This window comes from Erpetoichthys calabaricus, chromosome 8 (genome assembly GCF_900747795.2).
Source record: "Erpetoichthys calabaricus chromosome 8, fErpCal1.3, whole genome shotgun sequence".
NCBI classification, from domain to species: domain Eukaryota; kingdom Metazoa; phylum Chordata; class Cladistia; order Polypteriformes; family Polypteridae; genus Erpetoichthys; species Erpetoichthys calabaricus.
In genome coordinates this window covers 115,015,252-115,040,972 of record NC_041401.2, presented here as the reverse complement: position 1 = coordinate 115,040,972, position 25,721 = coordinate 115,015,252, and the positions used below count along the sequence as shown (strand labels likewise).

At 37.2% G+C, this 25,721-nt stretch overlaps 1 protein-coding gene across 1 annotated transcript in view; it reads right to left on the bottom strand.

The window, feature by feature from the left end:
* Positions 1 to 25,721, bottom strand: part of vil1 (villin 1) — a 108,871-nt gene that overhangs the window by 34,268 nt on the left and 48,882 nt on the right. The window contains exons 9-12 of the mRNA XM_028807317.2: positions 23,877 to 23,975; positions 15,236 to 15,389; positions 2,890 to 2,990; positions 315 to 452 (exon numbers count right to left, since the gene is read on the bottom strand). Of these exons, the coding sequence (XP_028663150.2) occupies positions 315 to 452; positions 2,890 to 2,990; positions 15,236 to 15,389; positions 23,877 to 23,975 (492 nt within the window). The remainder of the gene's footprint in view (positions 1 to 314; positions 453 to 2,889; positions 2,991 to 15,235; positions 15,390 to 23,876; positions 23,976 to 25,721) is intronic.

Here is a 25,721-nt window from a genome sequence, read left to right as displayed (position 1 = left end):
TCATGTTTTTGTAGAGATAGGAGATAGCAAAGTTTCTGAATGTGAGCCTAAAGTGGCCCACCAAAATAATATAAAAATGTCCATGGAAAAAAATTCAGATTGGTTTTGTCACATAATCAACATGTCAAGTCATCCAATCATATACTTGCAACATGCAAAATGCGTGTATTTTTCAATTTACAAATCTGTCTAAATGGTTTTGTGTTCTTTTTGTTTAAAGCAGTTGCATCATTGAATTTTTCCATAAAAGTCAATAAAATTTCCGTATATTAAAGCAAATCTTACTTACAGCACACTAATTGCAGTCCACTCACCTGCCAGATGTAAAGTAGATAATTTAATTTGTTGTTGACCAAGTAATTGTACAGAATGAGATAACAGTCTCCACCATAAAAATGGCCAATCCACCTCTTATCAACTGGGACTAGTTCTAGATTTTCTATTCTCCATACCTATTATGAAATCAAAAAGCATTAACAAAGATTTTCTTAAGATCCATAATCAATCTTAAAAAGGCTTACTGTTACAGAGTGATTTGCATTGCTATTAGCATTACAGTAAAAAATGTACAAATCCAGAGAGAAAAGATGGAGCAGGAAAAGACAGGATAAGGCAACATTAAACAATTAGGTATGGCAGATTAAATATAAATTCTGTTCAGTTTCTGAATGTAAAAAGTCTGAATAAGCATATGTCCCCCTAATTCTGGGTGCTCGTAAGAAATGTAATAATTCACTTAATGAGGTATGCGTACATAATAAACAAGAATAATTGCATCAACTATTTGAAATATTTAAATGTGTGCTTCAGTTTAAATGACATTTCTCATTTTTACCCTCTGATAGATATCTATAGAGGGATAGATCCCCAGTAGAGGATCAAAAATCAAAAATAACCTAATATTCATAATCATTGACCTTGAAATAGTCTGAAACAATACCCAACATGCTTACTGTTTGTTTGAAATTTGTCATTGTTAACCTTCTGGGTGTGGCTCTTAGAGGTTCTAGGACCACCAGTAATGTCAAAAATATTACATTCCCGATCGGCAACCTCAAAATAGCATAAAGTGACATTCTACTTTTTATATTACAGATACCACTTTTTTTAAAACTTTGTGAAAAAAGGAATAACTTTGACTTATTGCTTCCCATTAGGAGATGAACTCCCTGGGCCAGTTGACGTGGCATTGACAACTTCAAGTTCTTTTGATAATTTTTTCTTATAAACACCCATTAGGTTACTCTTTATCATAAAGGTGTAATTTCCTGCATAATATATGGTCAGAAAATGGCCTAAAATGAGGATTTTTTGGGTCCAGAGAGCCAAACATAGCGGTAACTCTAAAAAGCTCAACATCTTGCATAGCTAGACATTACAATGAGTTGCATGGTGTGTCATATGTGGGGCTTTTCTTATACCAGTGAGTCAGGAAGTGCTGGGCAAAAAAAAAATGAAGTGATTTCAAAGCATTCATAAGTAACTCTTGGGAATGCAATACAGAAAACTTGAGCCTTTATTATGGATTTGAATGATAGAAATTGAGTCATTTTAATGGTAGACAAGAGTAGAAAGTTGATTTCAAGGGTGGTAAACTGAGACTATGCAACAGTATGAATTCTTGCATCAGAAGGTTTGCAAGGATTTAACAGCAGAGACTTTAATATAAAAGTGTTCAAAATGATATATGGGTGTATGTTAAAGAGGTTTGTGAACATTATCCTGAAATGGAATGGCAGCCAAGGTATTGAGCATGTTGGGATTTCAGTAGCAGCATTTTCACAAAGCTGATTTCTTTTTGCAAGAAAATAACTGCACCGATCAATTTGGGAAATAATAAAAGAATGCAGAATATTTGTACATATAAGATTAAGATGTATGGTCACACTTTACAGATGTTTATCATCTCACATAGTAGAGTAAAGGCATAACTCTGACCAAGACATATCTGATAGTCAAAGTTGCATCCTCAGTGACCTCTGCATTTTAATTTAAATATCACATACCAGTAACATCATAATGCACGATAATGTGTAGTGAATACATTTGACTTATAGTTTTCATTCTCTTTCTCTGTACGTTTAGCTTTCGTTTGCTCAGAGGTTGATGTGTTGGCTGCTTCCAGAGCAGCTCTTGTTTTCTCCACCCTAGCTGCCTGCTTCTTCTCTTCTTCCATCGGCATTTTTTCGCGTTAAAACTGATTAAGTCAGTTTTTGTGTTGCAATTACTTAGTATGTTTTTCTTAATTTTTCACTTAAGCTGGCACTCAAGTCTTCAATCTGCCTCAAGACTGATTTAAGATATGAAGAAGTAGGGGAAGTGATGGTGAAGGTTGTAGGAAATGAGAACGGCACCCGTACGCATGCGCCGCATGGCCGCCCAGCTGGCCGAGAGTTGATTGTACAATAAAATTAAATTAAAATAAAAAGAGTAATAAAAATCATCACCCCGAAAGCGGACAGTAGATGTCACGTACTATATGTGTACCAAATTTCAGGTCAATAGGTCAAACGTTTTGCAAGCTATAGCCACGAGGGCATATTATATAAGAAGACTATGTGCTAAAGTGAAAGAGGATAATTTGTCATTGACTTTCTACCTTCAGTTTTTTTTAGCAAATGTATAACACATAAGTTTTTCTTAGAAGCTTTTATTTTTTTCTTTGTTTCGGCTATCTGGGAAACATAATAGACATTGTTCCAAAAGCCTGTATATACACTGTAGTTGGTACAGTTTTAATTTTACATAACTCAGCTTTCCTAAGTTACTCACAACTTCAGACAGCTTTGTTCTGTTTGTGTCCAAACCCACAATTAAAATATATACACCTTACAAAATTTCATTATTACATCATTACATCATTGAAATAAGGTCCCATAGAACTTTTACCTCTACTTCACCTGTTCCATCATCAACCATCTTTTGTTGTGCGGCTATATCTGGCCTTGCGTGCATAGATACAGCATCAAACTTAACCTGTTCGACTTTAGCTGTGGAAAAAAAATGAAAAGACATGATAGTTGTGCCTTATGTTCAGTGCAGACTGTATTCACTCCTTTGCTTTGCTAGTGTAATGGAAAGAGAAGCATTACTTTATCTTTTTCTCTATCAGCAAGAAGGTCTACAGGACAGTAGTGAGACCAGCTATGTTATATGGGTTGGAGACGGTGGCACTGACCAGAAAGCAGGAGACAGAGCTGGAGGTGGCAGAGTTAAAGATGCTAAGATTTGCATTGGGTGTGACGAGGATGGACAGGATTAGAAATGAGTATATTAGAGGGTCAGCTCAAGTTGGATGGTTGGGAGACAAAGTCAGAGAGGCGAGATTACGTTGGTTTGGACATGTACAGAGGAGAGATGCTGAGTTTATTGGGAGAAGGATATAAAGGATAGAGCTGCCAGGGAAGAGGAAGGCCTAAGCGAAGGTTTATGGATGTGGTGAGAGAGGACATGCAGATGATGGGTGTAACAGAACAAGATGCTTAGGACAGAAATATATGGAAGAAGATGATCCACTGTGGCAACTCCTAATGGGAGCAGCTGAAAGAAGAAGAAGAAGATAGTTTTGCCTTTGACTCTTGGGTATTGTCTTCTTCTTTTGTTCTTGGTAGGACCTCTCACAGTTCAGACCCTTGCTTTGCCTGACCATGTATCATACTGTACTTATTATCATCTGATATTTTTCTAAGATCACAATAATCTCCAGGCACTTCTGTTGTCCTCAAAGGGTTTATAGTAGGCTTTAAATGTTTGCATATTAAGCAGGGGTCGGCACGGTGGTGCAGTGGGTAGCGCTGCTGCCTCGCAGTTGGGAGATCTGGGGACCTGGGTTCGCTTCCCGGGTCCTCCCTGCGTGGAGTTTGCATGTTCTCCCCGTGTCTGCGTGGGTTTCCTCCGGGCACTCCAGTTTCCTCCCATAGTCCAAAGACATGCAGGTTAGGTGGATTGGCGATTCTGAATTAGCCCAAGTGGGTATGTTTGTGTGTGTCCTGCGGTGGGTTGGCACCCTGCCCAGGATTGGTTCCTGCCTTGTTCCGTGTTGGCTGGGATTGGCTCCAGCAGACCCCCTTGACCCTGTATTTGGATTCAGCAGGTTGGAAAATGGATGGATGGATGGATATTAAGCAGGTTCTTATAACTTAGCCCCGGCTGTCAGAATTATATTAACATAAAAGAACTTCACAACAAAATATACCATAGAATATATGCAATTGAGCCTACCATTCCAACATGATTTTGCACTTTTTCTGCATTATTTATGCATTGGAATTAGTTGTTTTTATGAATATATTTATTTAATAATTTTGAGGCACTGATAATAACTTTCATTATGAAAATAGTTTTCCTCTACCATTATTATTATTGCTAGGTATACGACTTGCTCAAGGTGACAGCAGTTTTGAGAGAAAATGAAATTTAGTTGATGGTATGGAGAAGATAGAATTCACGCAGGGTTGTAACTGTCAAGACAATAATTAAATAACAAAGCTCAGGACGTGTATTCCGAATAATGGTCAGAGAACAGAGGAGTAAGTCGTAAGCTGAAAAGAATACACGTAACCAGAGCCAAGAAACATGAGATGTAAATCAAATCCGATAACTTTTAAAAAAAATTGTAGCCAGTAAATTCAACGTATAATTGTAATACAAATGTGTTTCGTTCATAGTTTCAAATATTGGATGATTAGGTACATGTGGTGCCAGTTTTGTAAAACATCACACTAGTGATGTCATGACTTTGACCTCTGGTAACTGCTTACCAGCAACGGGGCCTCACGTCCTAGAAATCAGCCTCCAACACGGGTACATCCACAAGGAAATCAAGACAGCACCCCAATCATTTTTGACAATGTTAAAACAACTGAGGCCAAAAAACAACTGAAAAAAAAAATTATATACTAGATCATCATACCATCTACAAGCATATATGCACTGCTAAAGTCAAGGGAAGCATTTTTTTCTTTTTACAAGCAAGGTAGGCAGTATTACTCTGTCTGAGCTTTGATAACAGATAAAGAAGTGAAAATGTGTACATTAACACAATAAATTTATTATAAAAGTGAAAGAAATGTAAGTATTTCAAGTTAAGTGTAGACAGTCCATACTCATTTAGAATCACTTTTTGTGTTTTCATTTATAATTATTCTGGTTACTTCCTCAAGCTTGTATGATGATCAGTGATGTTCCTTCACATATCCCAAACAGGATACATTCAGAGACTGTGTGTTCATTTTGTGTATTTGATAGCTTTATTGGTATCCCTAAATAGACCTTGTGTGAGTGTGTACTTGAATGTGCCCTTTGATGAGCTGGTACTCTGTCTACGGCTGAATCATGCCAGATACGTCTAGAATAGTCCAAACCAAAGCCCTGTATTTGTCTACGTTTGTACAAAAATAAAGGGAATTAATTAAAATTCTGATTAAAAAAGTATGACTGATGATAAATTTACTAGACTGTCTAGTGTTTACGTATTGTTATAAATAAAAACATTTCACTCATGCACTGACAAGTTAGAAGACAGTATGACTACAGTAGAATGTAAACGTGGTAAGCGCTGGGACTTTTTGGTGTTTTATTTTAATTGTAATGTACCTCAGGCACTTTTATTACCAGAGGGTGTGAACATGCTGGAATAAAATGACATAATTTCTGAAATATGTTAATGAGGGAACCTCATACACTGGTCTACAGTTTCAAGATAAATTTGAAATAACTGCAGCATGTATGCCTAAAAAAGACTGCATTTTTAAATTGAAAAATAACCTTAGCCTTAGTGTTATAGAATAGCTCTTTCCACATACATATACGCAATATTAAAAAAAAAAAGATTCCACAGAGAATGAGAATGGAAATAAAGTGTTTGATTTATCTACTTATTTCCACAATATAAACAGAGGTTTTTTTTTTAAATGTGAAAGTAAAAGTGTGATTTATTCCTATAAACAACTTACTTCTACTGTTAGGAACAATGGAAGGAAAGAAACAGTTTCTGTTAATGTGTAAATATTCATTTTATTGAGAAGTTAATCAAGTTGCTGATATTATTGATCTGTTCTAATCAGTATATTGACATTTCTCTTGTTTTATTTTAACTTTTTACACACATACATATACGCAATATTAAAAAAAAAAAAAGGTTTCCGCAGAGAATGAGAATGGAAATAAAGTGATTTATCTGCTTATTTCCACAATATAAACAGAGGTTTTTTTTAAAAAAAGTGAAAGTAAAAATGTGATTTATTCCTATAAACAACTTACTTCTACTGTTAGGAACAATGGAAGGAAAGAAACAGTTTCTGTTAATGTGTAAATATTAATTTTATTGAGAAGTTAATCGAGTTGCTGATATTATTGATCTGTTTTAGTCAGTAAATTGACATTTCTTTTGTTTTATTTTAACTTTTAACACTTATATTGCAATTCTTTAGAAGTTTATCCTGTTAGTTGTTCCCACAAAGCAAGAATGCACCTTCTGCACATTCTCACGTACATCTAAGCTTAATTATTAATCAGTTGAATACACACTTATGCATAGTTATTCAATCTTTACCTCACATATTGGAAGTCTGTTGCTATTGCTAATACATTTTTTGGAATACAGTTTGAATTACCCTGGTAACTGCCTTGTAACATCTCTGTATTATAATAAAAAATCTTGGGTCGAGACGTGATCTTATTGGAAGACACTTTAACGTCCCGCGAGACAATGCAGTGAGACAAAAGGACAGCTGCTGTATACGCTTTTCAATGATCGATGCACAGTGCAACAAGCAGAACACACAGCTCAGCAGCAGCAAGACAGCAGCTGATCCATCTGCATCTCCTTACCGTGCGTTCTGTCCCCCACCTTCACAACGCGAGCAGCAGAGACGCGAAGTGGCCGGTGTGCAGCGTGCCCCCTGGTTGGCCGAGCGAAGCGAGCAGGGGGCAAAGCCCCCTAGTACAATTAAGAATGAAAACTTTCAATAGTGAGATTGCCATGGCATTGGCGCTGCTGGCATCTGCAGTGGTCTTCCTTTTTGACAGGGTAGTCTCTTATTCCATACAAAGACTGACCATAAGTACACATTTTACTGTCATTCCTTACAAAGCTATTTATAATCATATTTATTGCCAGTTCAGAACAGACACCATTCATTAACATAAGCAGTAATGATGTCTATGCTTTATGCAGTTTTCTGCTCATCTCATGGTTTGTCTGCCATCCTCAGTTTTAAGATTTTAGATCCAAAATCATTAACATATCTGTCAGGGCTCATGAACTGCTTCTCACCTTTAATTACATTGTATCTGCTGAGCTATTGATATTGTTGGGGTTTCAAACGAGACTTACTTATTGATAGATTAGGATTTGTCCAGTGACTTTCCGAGCACATGGAGACTATGTGAGAAATTTTCATGCTAAGCTGTTTGGTCAGGGATTTGCGTGAAGAAGGCCAGAGATGAGCATCTTAGGGAGCATCCCAACCCAACCAATTTTGCAAAAACTAGGAAAATTCCTGTGAATTTACTTATTTGTGAGTACTGCTGTAACCAGGGGCCTCATGTTAGATACATTAATGCCAGTAATATAAAATTTAAGAAATAATGTATTAAAATTTATCACTAACTCAGTAGCTTTCAGAAGCAATAGCAAAATTTTATTTACTCTGTTTAAAATGTGTCTGGAAAGTGGAAGAATTCTGAAATACGTTAGGTGATTTACTTTTAATGATGAAAAAGATAAGCTTTGATACTATCAGATATGACAAGGTTCTTTTCACTTTGCATTTGCCATTTTCCAATGCTGTATTCCTTCCAATTGCAACAAATAAATAACTACAGGGTCCATGCTTAAGCACAACACTTTCTTTTAATTACCAACTCTTTCTATACAGTATACTTTCCTGTATGCCACAATACAATGTAAAACATCTGCGAATATTAAACAACAGAACACCATATATAGCATTCTCCTCCCTTATTAACAAAGACAGGCACATTTTGCTAAGAATACAATCAATTGAACTAATACCAAATATCCTATTCCCATTTTCTTTTTTGTTGTTATTTATGTTGCTAAAGGACAAAATTAAACTATATCCCTTGATTCAAGTAATTATTCTGTCCCACTCACACAGTGTGGTGCTGAGGTGTCACTCGCTGCACTCAAGTCCCAATCCAGGTGACTCATCGTGTGGTGGGTGAGGCAATGCGCTACTGGCGCATGCTACCAACCTCGTCATTCTTGAGGTGGCTGTAACTATAAATCTAGACATGTACAGTATGTTGTCTGTCGATGACAGCCAGGCATATGTTCATGGAACAGGAAACAGGTGACGGAGATGAAAAAGGTGCTATCATTGATCTCTTGCCCACATAGGCTCAGACACTTCCATGGGTGGCACTTCACAAGAGGACACTGACTGACACAGTTAGGAGGCAGTTCATGAAAGTCCTTGTAATCTGTTTTTCTTTGCTTGGGCAGCTTTGCCTTCAGAGTACCTTCAAAATGGACTCCCCGAGACTCAAACTTGGATCCACACTCCACATACACCCTAATTAAATTGCCCTTTGAGAGGATCATCCCACTTTTCAGATACAAACAAACAAACCCATCTCATATTGTGTCATTTAGGATCTCATTGAATTCTTATTGTTCTGATCATTTTTTAGCCCTGCAATGAATTATTCTACTATACAAATACTTGCGGCCTCTTTTTTTTTCATTATTTTTAACACAATTTGCATGAATTCGGACTTTCTTGTCACCACTTTTTTATTGTGTTTCTTCCATCACCAAAAAAATACAAATAAATTGCTGAAGGGACCAATTTTAAGTACAACAATTTCTTTTAATGACCCACTACTTTCTCAAACTGTATATACTGTTTGGGATCCCAAAATGCAATGCAAATCATAGATTGCGAATATTAAATAACACGGACATAATACTTGACATTCACAACAAATGAAGCAGTGTAGTCATCCATTTAAGGAGCAGTGAAGCGGGGAAATAAAGGGATGGTGTACAGCGCTTGCCCAGTTGACACTGAGCTTTAAATAATATCTTTGCATCCTTGCCACTTTGCATTTGCTTATACTATTTTTCTGTACCATTAGTTTTATTAAGGGCGGCACGGCGGTGCAGTGGTAGTGCTGCTGCCTCGCAGTTAGGAGACTTGGGCTCGCTTCCCGTGTCCTCCCTGCGTGGAGTTTGCATGTTCTCCCCGTGTCTACGTGGGTTTCCTCCCACAGTCCAAAGACATGCAGGTTAGGTGCATTGGTGATCCTAAATTGTCCCTAGTGTGTGCTTGGTGTGTGTGTGTGTGTGTGCCCTGCGGTGGGCTGGCACCCTGCACAAGGGTTTGTTTTCTGCCATGCACCCTGTGTTAGCTGGGATTAGCTCCAGCGGACTGCCGTGACCCTGTAGTTAGGATATAGCAGGTTGGATGATGGATGGATAGTTTTATTAATGTGCATGAAAAGAAAAGTCTGGAAAGTAAAACAGACACCATAGCTACGCACTGATGCACAACAGCATATTTCTTTTAGACAAAAAGCAGTGACATTGACGCCAGTGCTCTTTGACCTTTTGTGTACCATTCAAAATCCCCACCCTCACACTTGTGGCTGTCATGTGTAAACACTGTTGACCCAGGAAATTGCTGAATTGTCTTGACATGCGTAAGCCACCGATTTCTACCAAATAACTTAAGTGCTTAACATGGGAGTTTCAAGTGTTTTACATAAACTGGCTATCTTCAAATTTGTGCTACTGACATACTAAAGATCAGGTTTCCAGTTAACTTTCTTTAGCAGATACCTTTTTCTAGTGGTAGTCTTTCCACAGTTCCAAAGCTGGGTTTAATGCTGTTTTAGCTTTGTGGTTCCTCAGTTAAAATGTATACTGAAGCCAAAACTTACATTTTATCCCCATGCAGATTTCTTTTTTTCTTAATAATATAAAACATTTGTGTTAAATGTTCATTTTGGCAACTAGATTTAACTGTCTGTTGGTGGAAGTCTGGAGCATCCTTTGACATTTGTTTGTTTTCTTGATCATTATAATTGTGATTTCACCGTAGAACTATCTTAGGGGTGATTATGCCATAATCATCACACTACTATGGTGTTTTCTGAAAGTTACATGACTGGATGCCATCATGTCACTCTATTTAAAATGATTGCACATTATATTATTCTATCCGTGCATTGGATAAATTCTAGAAAACAATAAAGAACATTTGAGATCGTTAGGGACATGTGTCCAAGTTAGTGTGAGGACATTTTGCCTGTTTACTTGATTTTAACCTTTGCATTGTGTTTTGTACTGTGATGACTGTTTTTGACTGCCTCCTTACAGTTTTGTTAAAACACCATGCGTTTGCATTGTTACCATTTCCCGGTTATTGTATTTGGCCACTAAAAAACAGTTTTAAACACCTTGCTTTGACTGACACAATGTCTATAAGTATGTGAGTTGCTTTTGGCCAATCCACAATCGCATTTGTCGCATGCATATCATTTCAGCCAAGCCAAATAGTGTATCTGTCATAGATATGTGAATCTCACTGCTCCTTACTGTGACTGCTGGCTGCTGAGGTTTTTGGGATTCGTTGTGAGGCTTGTTTAATATTCTGTTCAGGTTACTGATGTCCTCTGGGACTGAAAAGGATGGCGCTGAATGCCTACAAGAAGCTCTACAGCCATGTTTAACATTTGAAACTTAGTGGCTGCTGTGTCTTTATTGTGATTTGGTGAAATGCATTAAATAGTGAGCAATATTTTCTAAGTGTTGTCATGTTTCAGCCAGGGTGTGTTCACTGGCTTACATTTATTTTCCTTTTCTGCGTCTTCTTTGTTTGTTGTAAAGTGCTATTTTTCAGATATTTGTTGTATGTATGAATTATTTGTAAACATAGTTCTGTTTATTTATCATTCATTATCTATGTGTGACATGTTCTTTTGTTTTCCAAGAGATGGGCCACCCTGATGTTACGACTGAAGGACCACCCTCAGTTTATATATTGTGAGGCAGGGGAGTGGATTATTTAGTGGTTTATTGCCTTTCAAGGAGCACTTCATTCATTGTATTCTTTTCTTTTTTGGATTTATGGCTTCTTTTTTTTATTTTGGATTTAGACTTGTATTCTGGGGGTAGTCTTTTTAAACATAAATTTTAATCTTTTTGCCATTTTTGTTCTCCTTTGGCACATTTCAAATACAAATAAAGATTCCTTGGATTTGTCTCTCTAGCCATAGGTTTATGTTTTTCTTTCCCCAAAGTGTTATACTACAACCAAGGTTTATTCTTTGGCTTGCATTTATTTTCAGTTTTTCTTTTGTTTTTATTAAATTTGAATTATTATTTTTAATGGTTGTTATTTCTCTAGGTTTTGTTTATTACATATTATGTTCTGATCCTTTAAAATTGCTTGTTTAATATCTATGTGTTACGATTTGTTCAACTATATTTGTTGTATTTTGTAAGTGAAGCCTCAAGAGGCAGGACCACCCTGATGTCACCCTCAGCCTTTAACATCAGGAGGCTGAGAGCATATCCTTCAGTGGTCCATTGAAGTTCATTGAGTGTATTACAATGAGTATTGGATATTCTGGTTTATTCTGGGTTTTGACAGCTGGATTTGTTTATTGGGACTTGTTCACCTAAGGTTGCCTTTTAGGCAACTTTTTATCATTTTTGTCCTTTTTGAGAATTTCTGAATAAATATTTTCATTAATAAGGATTCTGCTCTGAAACTTGTCCTTTCTATCCAAAGGTTTTATGGTTCCTTTCCCTTAAAAGGCATTTTTTGTGTATTTTATAGATTTTTGGAATTTATAAATAGAGTTTGTTTGGAACTTTAAAGTCAGTTCCTTGATTTGCATCCAGTGAGCCAAATCCTTCCTGTGGAGTGCTGAGATAAAACTGCATGGCGTAGGGCCTATTCTAGTCAGGCTGGGAAGGCATGTGGAGCTTTTAGGGTGCCTTAAATCCCCATATAGAAGGACAGTCAAATTATAACACAAAGAGGCATTTTTGATATATTTTGGGAGATTTAAGTTATTTTTGACCTTTTGAAGTCAACACCCATTTTGTGGACCTACATTTGATGTATTGAATATTGAGATTTTTTTAAATAATAAATCTCTATATTATAATAAAAAAATCTTGGGACAAGACGTGACTTTCTGAAGAGACTTTTATGAGATTCTTTCAAGTCACGTCATACTTACAACCTTTAGAAGCAAGACATCTAACATCTCAGTTGTATGAATGCTTTTGGCAGACACACTTCCTGCGCTCTCAGCTCTTATAAATTTTATCAGGACAATAATTTTCTAGATGCATAAATCTATGCGAACGGCAACTTCCATGTTCTTCATAAATCCCAGTCAGCGTGAAAAGTAACGCACATGCACGCGCCTTCTGTCCCGCCCCAACTCCTCCCAGAATTCTGCCTCTTTGAATATGCAAATCAATATAAATAGCCCTTAACCTCAGCCTTCTGTGAAAAGGCAATGGCAAAAGCAAGAAGGAAAATAGAAGAATTTCAGTGAATACCAAGTAGAGGCAAGGAAAAACTTACTATTTGTTGGTTTAAACAGTGGTATAAACAACAAAAGGAAGTTGATTGAGTGACATAGCGTGTCGGAGAAACTTGAAAGCTTAAGATCACAAAGTCACGCAGTGCCCGAAATAAAAAAGAAGTTGTCAGATATCAAAGTCACCGTGAAAAGGCGAGTCATAGCCCACCGTCTGAGTGTCATATGAAAGCTTATTAGGGTACAGAGAAAAAAAAAGACACACAGTGGGAAAAAAGCACGAAATATCAACTTTAATCTCTAAATTTCCACTTTAATCACATAGTTTATTTTGTCATTAAAATCGTTTAATTTACTAGTTTCTCAATCCCATCGTAACTAGCACGTTAAATGCTTTGTTTTGTATTTGATCTTCTATGTGCTCTGTGTGTGAATCACTACGTGCTTCCAGGCTTTCTCTTCCTCCGACAGGACACAGAATCCATTACATTCGTGATATTAAAGCTTGTATGGACTGGGCGTTGGGCAAGGTAATAATTAAATAATTATTACAGTGAATAATTAAAATACTGAGATGTATACGAGATATCATTTTCATGATGATAGGAGGTAAAGCATGTTATTAAACATGGGAACACGGTGGTGCAGTGATTGTTCATGACTCACGCAAGATGCTTGCTGCGCCATGCGCGACATTCGATGAAATACTTTATTGTAGCAGTACTGTCTCTTTCAAACGTACTAAAACCCAATTCCTGTCCATACTTTTCTTTCTCTAAATACCCAATCGCCACACAATCAGCTCTGTAATAGACGTTAAGCCATCTGTAAGCTTAGAATGCCGATTCCTCAAAACTTTAAAGGAACATCGAAATATCTTCGTAGTACATGTTTAATTATTCTATCCATCTATCCTTCCAGTGTCGCGTCAGTACCAGCAAGAATACAGAGCGAGGCAGGAACAATCATTGAACGGAGCGCTAGAGGCTCGCTAGTGCTGCGGCACCGTGTAGTTAAAGTTAAAGTTTTATCTGTATAATATAATAAACATATTTTGCTGCATTTCATCTTAAAAATTATATCGTCATCATACAGTGGTGTGAAAAACTATTTGCCCCCTTCCTGATTTCTTATTCTTTTGCATGTTTGTCACACAAAATGTTTCTGATCATCAAACACATTTAACCATTAGTCAAATATAACACAAGTAAACACAAAATGCAGTTTGTAAATGGTGGTTTTTATTATTTAGGGAGAAAAAAAAATCCAAACCTACATGGCCCTGTGTGAAAAAGTAATTGCCCCCTTGGGGGCAAATAGTTTTTCACACCACTGTATGTAAATACACGCTTTATAAAGTGGCTCAGGTTGTGCAATATTATAACTGTATCGCAAGTTTACAGTGAGGTAATTGTACTTATAAGTACAAACAGTTCTACAAGGAGCACTTGATTGAGACTGATTGAGTGCGTTTAGAGTTCTTGGGATGAAACTGTTTCTGAACTGCAAGGTCAGTACAGAAAAGGCTCTGAAGCGTTTGTCATATGAGAGCAGTTCAATAGACAGCATGGCTGAGGCAGCGTGTGCTTGATGCTGTATACCAATAATTTTCTTTCCGATCAACTGCTGTACAGCTGTGATTCACGCTCAGATACAGTGATATAAATACTCCGAGTGGTGCAGTGAGAGTAATATGGAAAAAGATGATCCGATGTGGCAACACCTAACGGGAGCAGCTGAAAGAAGAAGGTGCAGTGACAATGCTAAAGCAGTTATGGTATTTGGAATAGTTTGACCATTCTGTGGACCATTATATTGTTACAGGTTAATTACAATCAGATGCATTAAATTAATAAACAATATGCGGTTAATTTCAGTGTATTTATAAAGCTGTGTCAGGGATGTGGATCTAAAAAAGAAAGGGTAACCACACAGGAACAGTAGCACTGCTTTGATGCTGGGTGCTGCCAGTCTGCAAAACCGAGCAGAGAACTTGCATAAGCCAGGGTATGAGCTACCGTGGAAATGTGCGTGGCTTTACGTCAAGTTTAGCTTTTATACATCGTGATTTGAATGTGGAAACGTTCTTACGCAACATTTTTGTGGGTACGCACCGTTTATACATGAGGACCCTGGTGCTTCCTGTTTTGCTATATGGTTGCGAGACATGGACGCTATCCAGTGACCTGAGATGAAGACTGGACTCCTTTGGTACTGTGTCTCTCCGGAAAATTCTTGGGTACCGAATGAGCGGTTGCTCATGGAGTCCCGAATGAGGCACAGTACCTGCATTGTGAGGGAGCATCACTTATGGCTCTAAGGCCATGTGGTGCGTTTCCCTGAGGGTGATCCAGCTCGTAAGATCCTCTTTGTAAATGCTTTTGAAAATGTTTTGCTTTTCCTATGTTCTTATCATAACACCAAGCATGGCACTTCCCTCGTTTCTGCTGCAACAGTCTGCTAGAACATGGCAGTTACTGCAATAGGAACAGTGACTGAACAGAAGAAATGACAATAATAAGTCAGCTACTTTTAAAAAGAACAGGGGAAGATGTCTATAACTGTCAAGAACTCAGAAGAATGGCTTCCCCATAATGCTGTGATTATATTTGGCTTCACCAAATGTGCTTTTACTAAATATAACAAATTAAAATAAGTATGCTGTTTTATATAGATGAATTTGAAAAATACTCAAGCTGCTTACCCACTTTCCCTACAGTGTGTGTTTTTCCAACACCCACAGTTTGATCCTTCACAACCCATTTTTGGAAGAGTTGTTTGAATACCGCTGATTCTGCTCCGTCATTTACTGTTTCCACGTAGGTTGATGCTGGATATCCCTTGGCTTTTATGAATCCCTGTTAAATAAAACAGTGAAGGTAAGTACCAGCCACAGCAGCCAGATAACTGAATTGTGACTAGCAACAAAACAATGAGATGTAATGACATAGTCTTCATACACATAATTTTCACATTACCTAGAATGTTTGAAGGCTTGAAATTTTCAAACTTTGCATTTTTTTTTAATTTCTTTTGAGGACAACATGCCTGTGTGACCCTGCTTAAATGGCTCACTTGTCTTAGGTGGTCTTTAGATTTTCTTTTTAAAGTCCTTGTGTGTTCTAACTCCTTAGCATTCCTAATTGGTGATATGATGTCTGCACACTTCTTTTTTCAATTTAAAATTGGTTTTCTTTTTAATGTGATTAGTGTTCCAGTCACTTTGTTTTCAAAGCCATCTTCCTGACATGGTTTTTCTATAAAATGATAACTAATTCTAATGAACAGACACAAGAGCAAAAAAAATCATTTCTAACGTGTTTTAGTGCTTTTGGACGAACAGACACCATTAGTTCCCCAATGGCAGGTTTCATACAAACTGGAAGAGGCAGCCTCCAATAGAAACATTTTGGAGATAACCTTGAATTTTCCAAGTTATAACATAATGCAGACCTCTCATCAATTTTTGTTACAATTAAAAAAAATAATAATCAGCTTAGCCAGAAGGCGTTTTTAGATTTCTATTCAGAGCAGTAAATTGTCCCATAATGTGTTTTCTTTGCTCTTTATTTTCCCCCCAAAAAATCAAGCTAATCCTTAGTTGTTTTTTCTGTGGATTGATCAGTAAAACAACAGCACCTTACTTTTGTACCAGAAATGCACAAAAAAAAATAAATGAGAAGTACTGCTATAAAAAATGTAACACTCAAAAATTTCCAGTAGTAAAAACAGAGCAGCTCAGTCATGGCATTGTTTATTGCAAACTACCTACTTTATAAAGCCTGCTAGGACAAAATGAAACCGTATATTAAATATTAAAGATGCAAAGAATTAGAATCCTATGCACTAAAAGTCTTGACAATAATGCACATATTTTCTATTTTTCATACTGCAGATTTATTTTGAATCATAGACTAAGGGGACATTACGGTGTGAGCTGCAATGAAAGTCTGGAGCCAATGTGGCACTTTCAGAGTACTGCACTTGAGTTTGGACTGTCACCTCAGTCTCAGGCTGCTTTCTGTGTGAACTTCGGCATCAAAATGAAATAAACCAAAAAAATATATACTGTATCTTTTGATTTATGTATTTTGGCAGCAACACTTTATTTGTGGTTGTTTGGTCATTCAAAGATTCTAGGATATTTTTACAGGGTAATGATCAAAGCTGTTGTTTTAAGCATGGGTAGCCTTAGTTCATGAGTGACTGAAATGATTACTTATTTTGGGTTTCCAAGAGTAACTTTATGTTTAACTGAGTCCCTCTGAATGATTTTGAATGGCTGTTTGTATTGAAATTGCCTAAAGAAACCAAAGGCCACATGAAAGGGTTTCTGTTCTTTTAATATAAGGAAGCCAGTGGATGTGACATTTTTAGATGAGGAGTTATTTACAAAATTGCTTTTGCTAGCAACAAAAATATAAATCATCAGAATATGATATAGGTGTGCCAAATGTACTGCAGTTACTGACAACTGCATGAACGGTGAAGGGTTTGATTGTTTTAAACAGGTAGGCAATCCTGGGTTGTGTGATTATCATTTAGGTTGTACACAACTTTAATTTATTAGTCAATATCAATAGGTAGCAAGCAAAGGCATCCTTAAATACAGGAGTCAGGCAACCTAATTCATAATAAATGATTACCTTGAATGTAGACAGATCATTTTAAGAATTTCTTTCATTAGTCCTACATACCATAATGTTACTCTGCTTCTTATTGTTTAGTTTTATTTGACATTAACTAATTTAATGCTGGTTCAGTGCTTCATGCTGCTTCTTCACAGCTTCAAAGCCCTAAATTCAAGTTAAGGGCATGATACTGTGACCCTAAAATTGGTTAAAAAATAATGGATGAATAGACTGTCTTGAATGTACAATTAAAATTATATCACTTATAAAACAAGATCCCAGAATATTTGAACTCCTCTACTAAGTAATGAAAAACGGAGCATGAGACAAGCAAGCAAATTGAAGTGGCAGCAGATGTTCTGTGGGTGCTGTACTAGTCTTAAAGACCAAGCTCTCGGTTTACTGGTTGATCTACATCCCTGTCCTCACCTATTGTCATGAGCTGTGGATAATGACCAATAAAATTACATCACATGTATAAGTGGCAGAAATTAGTTTTTTTGCAGGGTGGCTGGGGTGACATTCCATGATAGGGCGCGAGAAGCTCAGTGATTCTGCAGAGCCTCAGAGCAGAGTCGCTGCTCCTCCAGAAGATCAAGAAGAGCTAGATGAGGTAGTTTGGGCATGTCGTAAGGATGCCCCCCTGGCGTCTCTTCCTAAAGTTACTCTGGGCAAGTCTCACTTTGTGGAAACCCTGCGGGAGACATAGAACTCGAGAGATTATATTTGTTGGCTGGCTGTGGAAATGTTTAGGGATTACCCAAGAAGAGCTGGGATTTGTGGCTGGAGACAGAGAAGTCTGGGCTGACCTGCTTGGTCTGCTGCCACTGCAGCCCTCACCAGAGAAAGCAGTTTCAGAAAATGATGATGATGATGAAGATGATTTCACTTATAGCAGACTCGATTGTCCTGTACCATTCTTATTAAATTGTAATTTTGTAAAACTAATAAAGGTAAGCACAAATGGTGGATAGATTGAGTATATTCAGGTTTTAGAACTGAGTAGATTTAAAAATGGATATTCAGCTCTTACAGGCAATTACAGTCATGTCACTGCACATCCAGCAAAAAATGGATCTTATTCATGATTAGCCCCTCTTTAAAGCTGCAGTAAATTGTGAGCCACTTGGCTCTGCTTGAGCAAGCAAGAGCAGCTAGCAGCATAATTAAAGGATTGAATCAGTTCAGTGAGACTGACAGCCAGAAAACAAGGAGACATATTCATAACAGGAATGCATCATTTAGTAGTCGGCAGTTAGTAAAAATAAATAGGCAACAAGAGCAGAAAGAGCAGATTAAGACACTTGCAAAAACTAATTTATAAAGGTATGATACTAAGGAGGTGAAATCAAGTAAAATTGTTCAAAAAAGCATAGTTGAAGAACACAACTAAGATTAAAATCTATAAAAGTACAAAAACGTTACAAAGGAAGTGAAAAAAGGAGACTGAGCAAAGAGTGAAGGCATCCCAAGTTTCATATGGCTGCCAGATAATTGCAATAGCTATGTGAGTGGCAAAGAACATGCTGTTGGTTGTGTCTAGAAAGAAAATATATGGGGAGATGTGGCTAAAGGTGTGACTGTGGGTGTCTTCTAGTATTAACTTTTATTTACTACAATGGTAGGGAGATATTTAATGTCAAGTAGCTAAAATGGTAGGAGAGGAATAAACTCCTTAACAATACTTCAATATGAACTGGCAAATTAATTCACTTTCCATTAAAGGATTACTCTGCCTTGTGACGCTAACTCATTTCTGTAAACCTCTTCAGAAGGTGAATTTTCATAGTGTGAATACATAACCACCATTAACTTAAATAGAACAAGTCTTGAAGTGTTCTCTGGCCCAGCAAAATTACCCCCATTTGTTGAAATAATAACAGTAAAATACATGAAAATGGTCACAGTTAGTATAAATAATAACATTTGTCATCAAAAAAACCTTAGTAGTTAGATAGGCAGAGCTTCCTTCATCCTCAGGGAGATATTTGGCTTTTTATTGAAGCTGTTTAGATAGAACATTCTAGATGAACAGTCTAGATGAGAACAGGCCATTCCGCCCAACAAAGCCCACCAGTCCTATGCACTTAATTATTTTAAAACACATCAAGTCGAGTTTTGAAAGCCCTTAAAGTCTTACTGTCTACCATGCTACTTGGTAGCTTATTCCAAGTGTATGTGGTTCTGCTTGTAAAGAACACGTCCTAATGTCTGTGCGAAATTCACCCTTAACAAGTTTCCAGCTGTGTCCATGTGTTCTTGATGAACTCGTGTTAAAATAACATTCTTGATCCACTGGACTAATTCCCTTCATAATTTTAAACACTTTAATCATGTCTCCTCTTAATCTTCTTTTGCTTAAACTGAAAAGGCTCAGCTCTTCTAATCTTTCCTCATAATTCATCCCCTGTAGTCCTGGAATCAGCCTAGTCGCTCTTTTCTGGACCTTTTTCTGTGCTGCATTGTCCTTTTTGTGGCCTGGAGACCAAAACTGCACACAGTACTCCAGATGAGGCTTCATCAGTGCATTATAGAGCCTGAGCATAACCTCCTTGGACTTGTACTGCACACATCGTGCTATATAACCGAACATTCTGTTTGCCTTCTTAATGGCTTCTGAACACTGACAGGAAGTTAATAGTGTAGAGTCCACCACGACTCCTAAATCCTTCTCATAAGGAAAACTTTTGATTTTCAGACCTCCCATTGTATAATCAAACCTAACATTTTTACATCCTATGTGTAATACTTTACATTTACTGACATTAAATTTCATCAGGCACAAATCTGCCCAAGCCTGTATGCTGTCCAGGTCCTTCTGTAATGATTTAATGGAGTCCCGATTATCTGCCAATCAACCTAGCTTGGTATCATTTGCAAACTTAAGCAGCTGGTTGCTTATATTTGTATCCAAATTTCATTTATATATATTAAAAATAGCAGCGGCCCTAGCACTGACCCCTGTGGAACTGTTAAGGTTCCACACACCTGCTTCCTGTGTCTGAGTCAATTTTGCACCCATCTACAAACATCACCCTAAATTCCCATCTTCTTTAAGTTGGATGCCCAACCTCTCATGTGCCACCTTATTAAATGCTTTCTGAAAGTCAAGATAAATAATATCATAAGCTGCACTTTAACCTTATGTTGCTTCTTTATAGAATTCCAGCATCGTAGTTAAACTTCTGAACCCATTCTAACTATTCAGTAAAACTCCTGTTCTTGTCATGTGTTGTTCAATCTTATCCTTAATAATTCTTTCCATTAATTTCCTGTGATGCACGTTAAGCATATTGGCTTAAAGTTGCTTGGATCTGCCTGGTCACTCTTTTTATATAATGTGATAATATTTGCCATTTTCCAATCCTTCGGAATTTTCCCAGTGCATAGTGACTTCCTAAAACTATGCATCAAGCATACTGTATATATATATGTACTTGGTAACCTCCTTAAGAACTCAAGAGTAAATATTATCTGGTCCTGGTGATTTGTTTGATTTCAGCTTATTTACTCTAGGCAGTACTTCTCCTTCCACAATTTCTAAATCCCTCGGTACCTCCTTAGTAGTCCCATTTACTGCTGGGAGGTTATCTACTCGATAAATGCTTAGGTAGGAAAATAAACATATATGGCACACACACCAGAAAGAATACAACGAAAAAAATTGTGTAAAGAAATAAAACTTCTGACTTGACTGTCCCTGTCACAATGATGCATTATGCAGGCATATTGCTGTTGATATAAAGGAGCCCCCAGTAGTGTTTCTTAACACACTTCTGATGAATAATTCATTAGCTGAAAGTCCTTAGTTAATGTGTCAGAAAAACAATGCACAATATTGTTTATAATGGCACTCAGTTTTGTTTTAATTCTCTCCTTTGCTACTACCTCCAGGGAGTCCATAATGCATCCCATAACTGATGCATAACTGTGTTTTCCATCCAGTTTACTTAATATTAAAAATACAGATAATGTATATGTCCTATTGGCGCTGTATGTTGTAGGCTTTCATGATAAATGGCAAAATACCAACATTTTGTCAATTAATGGAATGATCATAGTTTTTTCACGCTATGATATTCTCTTTTTGACATTTTTCTACTATTTTAGTATTTTAAGTATGAAGTTAATGATGACTTTTAACCAGTACTTACTGTATATACTCATGTTTAAGTTCTCCCACAGATAAATCGGGGCTTGATTTTACCGTATAAAGTCGGTCGTATAAGTCGAATGCGGAAAACTCATGCTATTGATCCAAGAGATTATGATATGCTAAGGCCCACCTGAGAGAGTAACCACGGAGCACACTGCCTTTTTTTCTATGTATTGTGCCTACGTGACCATGCAGTAATACCCAAACTATTCCAAAATGACGTTGGCACTGATTTGTGTTTTTTGTATCTCATACCCTCATACACCTTTATCATAAGAGCATCCCTTATTTACGATGGAGTGTTTGATCAGAAGAAAATATGAAGCTGGTTTTAAATTAAAAGTCGTTGAAGTGCTGAAAGAAATTGGTAACTGTGCTGCTGCAACAAAATTCAATGTGCCTGAGAAACTGGTGCGAGATTGGAGGAAGCAAGAAGATGTAAAAAAAAAATCAAGTGTCGTATTTTTGAATGGGCGTATAAGTCGGGATTTGATTTTATGATCGATTTTTTGGGTTTCAAGAACCGTCTTATACACGAGTATATATGGTAGTTTTTCAAGAATTTTTAGCGATGCTCTAGCCACGTATGTACAGTAGGTGGTAAGCATAGGTAATTAGCAACAGCCATTTCTTCATCATTAAGTGATATAAAAATTACAAAAATTGTAGTTACACTTTCCAAAATGCTTCTAATCTGAGCTAAACTGATCACTGCCTAAATTCTCAGCATGGTAAACAGAAGCTCAGTCTGGCTGGAAATAAGTGCATGAATGCATTGTTTGCCACGGGTCAGGTCAGACTATAATCAGCACATATACTCGTTCCATGATGGATCATAAAAGTTGTGTTGCTTCTCCAAAAGAAATCATACTTTTTCTTCTGCTACATCTTATTACACAATAGTGATTGTAGCTACCATAGGAATGAATGTCAACCAATATTAAATCGGTCGCTGTGGTCTGCTTTTTCCGTAAGCTTTGCACTCATATAATTTGCTTATGACATATTATTCTTTCATGTACTATCCAGCATAAATTTTATTTTTATGTATTTTTATTATTATGTTGCATTGCTTGCTTTCACTTCATTATATAGTCCTATTCTTGTATAGTTTGATTGGTTTATTGTTCCAAAACAGTATTTTCTTAAAGTTATAAAAAGTGTTACCACAACCTGGCATTAAAAACTGCTGAACCTCAGATGCTGAACACTTCAACCCTAGGACTTCTGAATTGCGGCCCTCCATAACCTACCACACACTTAACATCTGCACGCCTCAACTGCACCTGAGGAATGTAATGGCCGGAACAATGACAGCACCTCAGCTAACTGATTTGTTCATCTCTGTCAAGTTTTATTGGAGGTCTCCTGGCAGATGCTCTTTATGGATTAGTACACTGAAAGATTCTTTAATGCAAGCTAAGTATATTATTATTATTTGTATTGTGAGGGATTTGTGTTGTGGCTTTGAGGCAGTGTTGTAAGTAAAACAACCTGTCCACATCCTGATTTTTAGCATTGAATCTGTAGAGCTAATGCATCATACTGGGCAAAGGGGTGTGATAATCATTAAGAGACAGTTATAATGCATCATAACCATTTTCAAGCCCATTATGCCATTCTTGCAAGTCATATCTGACACATTGAAACAGCATAACTTAACATTATCAAGCTTGCTTAAATCAGTTCCATTTCACTGGCGAATGAAGACCTCTCCAGCAGTACTTGTCACAAGGCATGAAGCATACTGGATGGGGCACCAGTCTATCACAGGGGCCCACTTATGCACACACGCACAGGGTCAAATAACGTAAGCTGCAACTCTCCGGAGATGTGGGAGGAAAATGGCAAAATGGAAAAACCCCAAAACACAAGTAGAGAAGGTGCAATGGCCACATAGACAAAGGCTGTTAAGTAGGTTCAAATCTAAGACCCTAGATGTATGAGGCAGCAGTGCTACCCTATGTATCATCCTACCACTCACATTGGAGTAGGGACAATAATTATTTGCAGGCATTACATATTTTTCAGTTTCTGTTCTGAGACATATATAGTGTATACTGTATGTACACTGAGGACATTGTGTGTACATCATTTGTGTATTGGTTTGCATTTTGTGGTTACTGTCTGCTGCGGTGGGTTGGCACCCTGCCCGGGATTGGTTCCTGCCTTGTGCCCTGTGTTGGCTGGGATTGGCTCCAGCAGACCCCCGTGACCCTGTGTTCGGATTCAGCGAGTTGGAAAATGGATGGATGGATGGATGGTTACTGTCTGTGAACTTTAAATTCTATGTTTCGGCTGGAGTATGTGAATTGCACATCTGGAATCAATAAAGTTATCTATCTATCTATCTATCTATCTATCTATCTATCTATCTATCTATCTATCTATCTATCTATCTATCTATCTATCTATCTATCTATCAGTTTGATGAGTTTTGCAGGAAGTCAGACCATTTATTCATCTTAATAGCCATTTTTAGTTTTTCTGTTTAGAAATCTGTGCGCTTTCTAATTTATTTATTCCAAGTTATTTTTATTATAATTTTTTTAACTTACATTTGCCCTTTCAAAGGCTGCAGACCTCTCCAATTTGGAAGAAGTTTTGCCCTTCCATACAAAAATCTTGATGCCACCTTGATCCAAAATGTAGCAGTCCTGTGGAGCAATTGTAAACTTTTCAAAAAGAGTTTTATACATTTGAAATCTGTTATCACAGTAAGTACAGTATGTTAGCTGAAGTCAGTTAAGTTCAGAAGAGCATGTTGTTTTTCCTTGAGATCAGTTTTGCCTTATGCAAATTCTAAACAATTTCTTTACATTTACTGTTTGTTGGCCTATGTATTCCATTATACAGTGCATGTAAAAAGTATTCACCCCCTTGCAAGTTTTCACATTTTATTTTTATAAAACAATGAATCACAGTGGATCTATTTTGATGTTTTCGACATTGATCAGCAGATAAAGATCATCTAATGCCAAAGTGAAAACAGATCTCTGCTAAGTGATCTCAATTAATTACAAATATAAAACACAAAATAATTGCTTGCATGAATATTCACTGTCTTCAATTCAGTATTTAGCAGATGCACCTTTGGCAGCCATGACAGCCTTGAGTGTTTGTGCCCAGGACTCAATCAGCTCTGCACATCTGGACTGTGCAGTTTTCCCCCTCCTTCTTTGCCAAACTGCTCAACTGCTCTGTGAGGCTGCCTGGTGATGGTGAGTGAAAAACTATTTTAACACCAGTCACAAAGTTCCATTTGGATTGAAATCTGTACTCTTACTCAGTCACTCCAGGACATTGACGTTGTTTTTAAATCATTCCTGTGTTACTTTGGCTTTATGCTTGGGGTCATTGACTTCCTGAAAACAAAAATCTTATCCTAAGGTGCAGGTTACTTGCAGACTGAATTCCTCCAGGATTTCCCTGTATTTTACTGCATTCATTTTGCCCCGCTACCTCACAAGCCATTCACGGCCTGCTGCAGGGAAGCATCCTCACAGCGCGATGCTTTTTGCTTTATGATGGGGATGGTGTGTTTTTGATCATGTGTATTGTTTTATGGCAAACACATCGTTTGGTCAGATGGCTAAAAAGCTCAATTTTGGCCTCATTAGACTGTAGAACTTACTTTCAACTGATTTCAGAATTTATCATGTGCTTTCTGGCATACTCTAGCTAAATTTTTTTTTTTAAACAATGGCACTCTACTATGACTGGAGAAACACCTGGGCAATGGGTGTTGTATGCATAGTCTTTTCAATTTCAGCTACTGAAACAGTTTTGGAGTTCTCATAGGTCTCTTGGTGGCCACCCTCACTCTTATCTTCTTCTTGTATGATCACTCCGTTTTTGGATGGCCTGCACTTTGCAGATTCACAGCTGTGCCATACTCTTTCCATTTCTTCATGATTGATTAATCTGGACTGGAGGGGTATTCAGTGACTTGTCTATTTTCTTCTCTCCATCCCCTGACTTGTGTATTTCAGTCACCTATTCATGGAGATGCTTGACGTATTCTTTTGTCTTCATTGTGTATGTTAGGCCACCATACTGACTCACCAGAAGTCAGACCTTCTAGATAAGGTGCATCCACACTATGATCAAATGAAGTATCTTGGCTACAGACAGATGATCTCCATTGAACTAGTTTTGAGACTTCTAAAACTAACTGGCTGAACCAGTGGTGATTTAGGGGTGTCATATTAAAGGGGGTGAATACTTATGAGATCAATTACTTTATGTTTTTTTATATTTGTATTTCATTTAGACCACTTTGCAAAATTCAGAGTCTTTTCTGATCATTATCAAAAATGTAAATTCACTATGACTTAATGTTAAATAACAATAAAATTAATAGTTTTGTAGGCACTGTATGGAGTTGAAATCATTTAAGATAA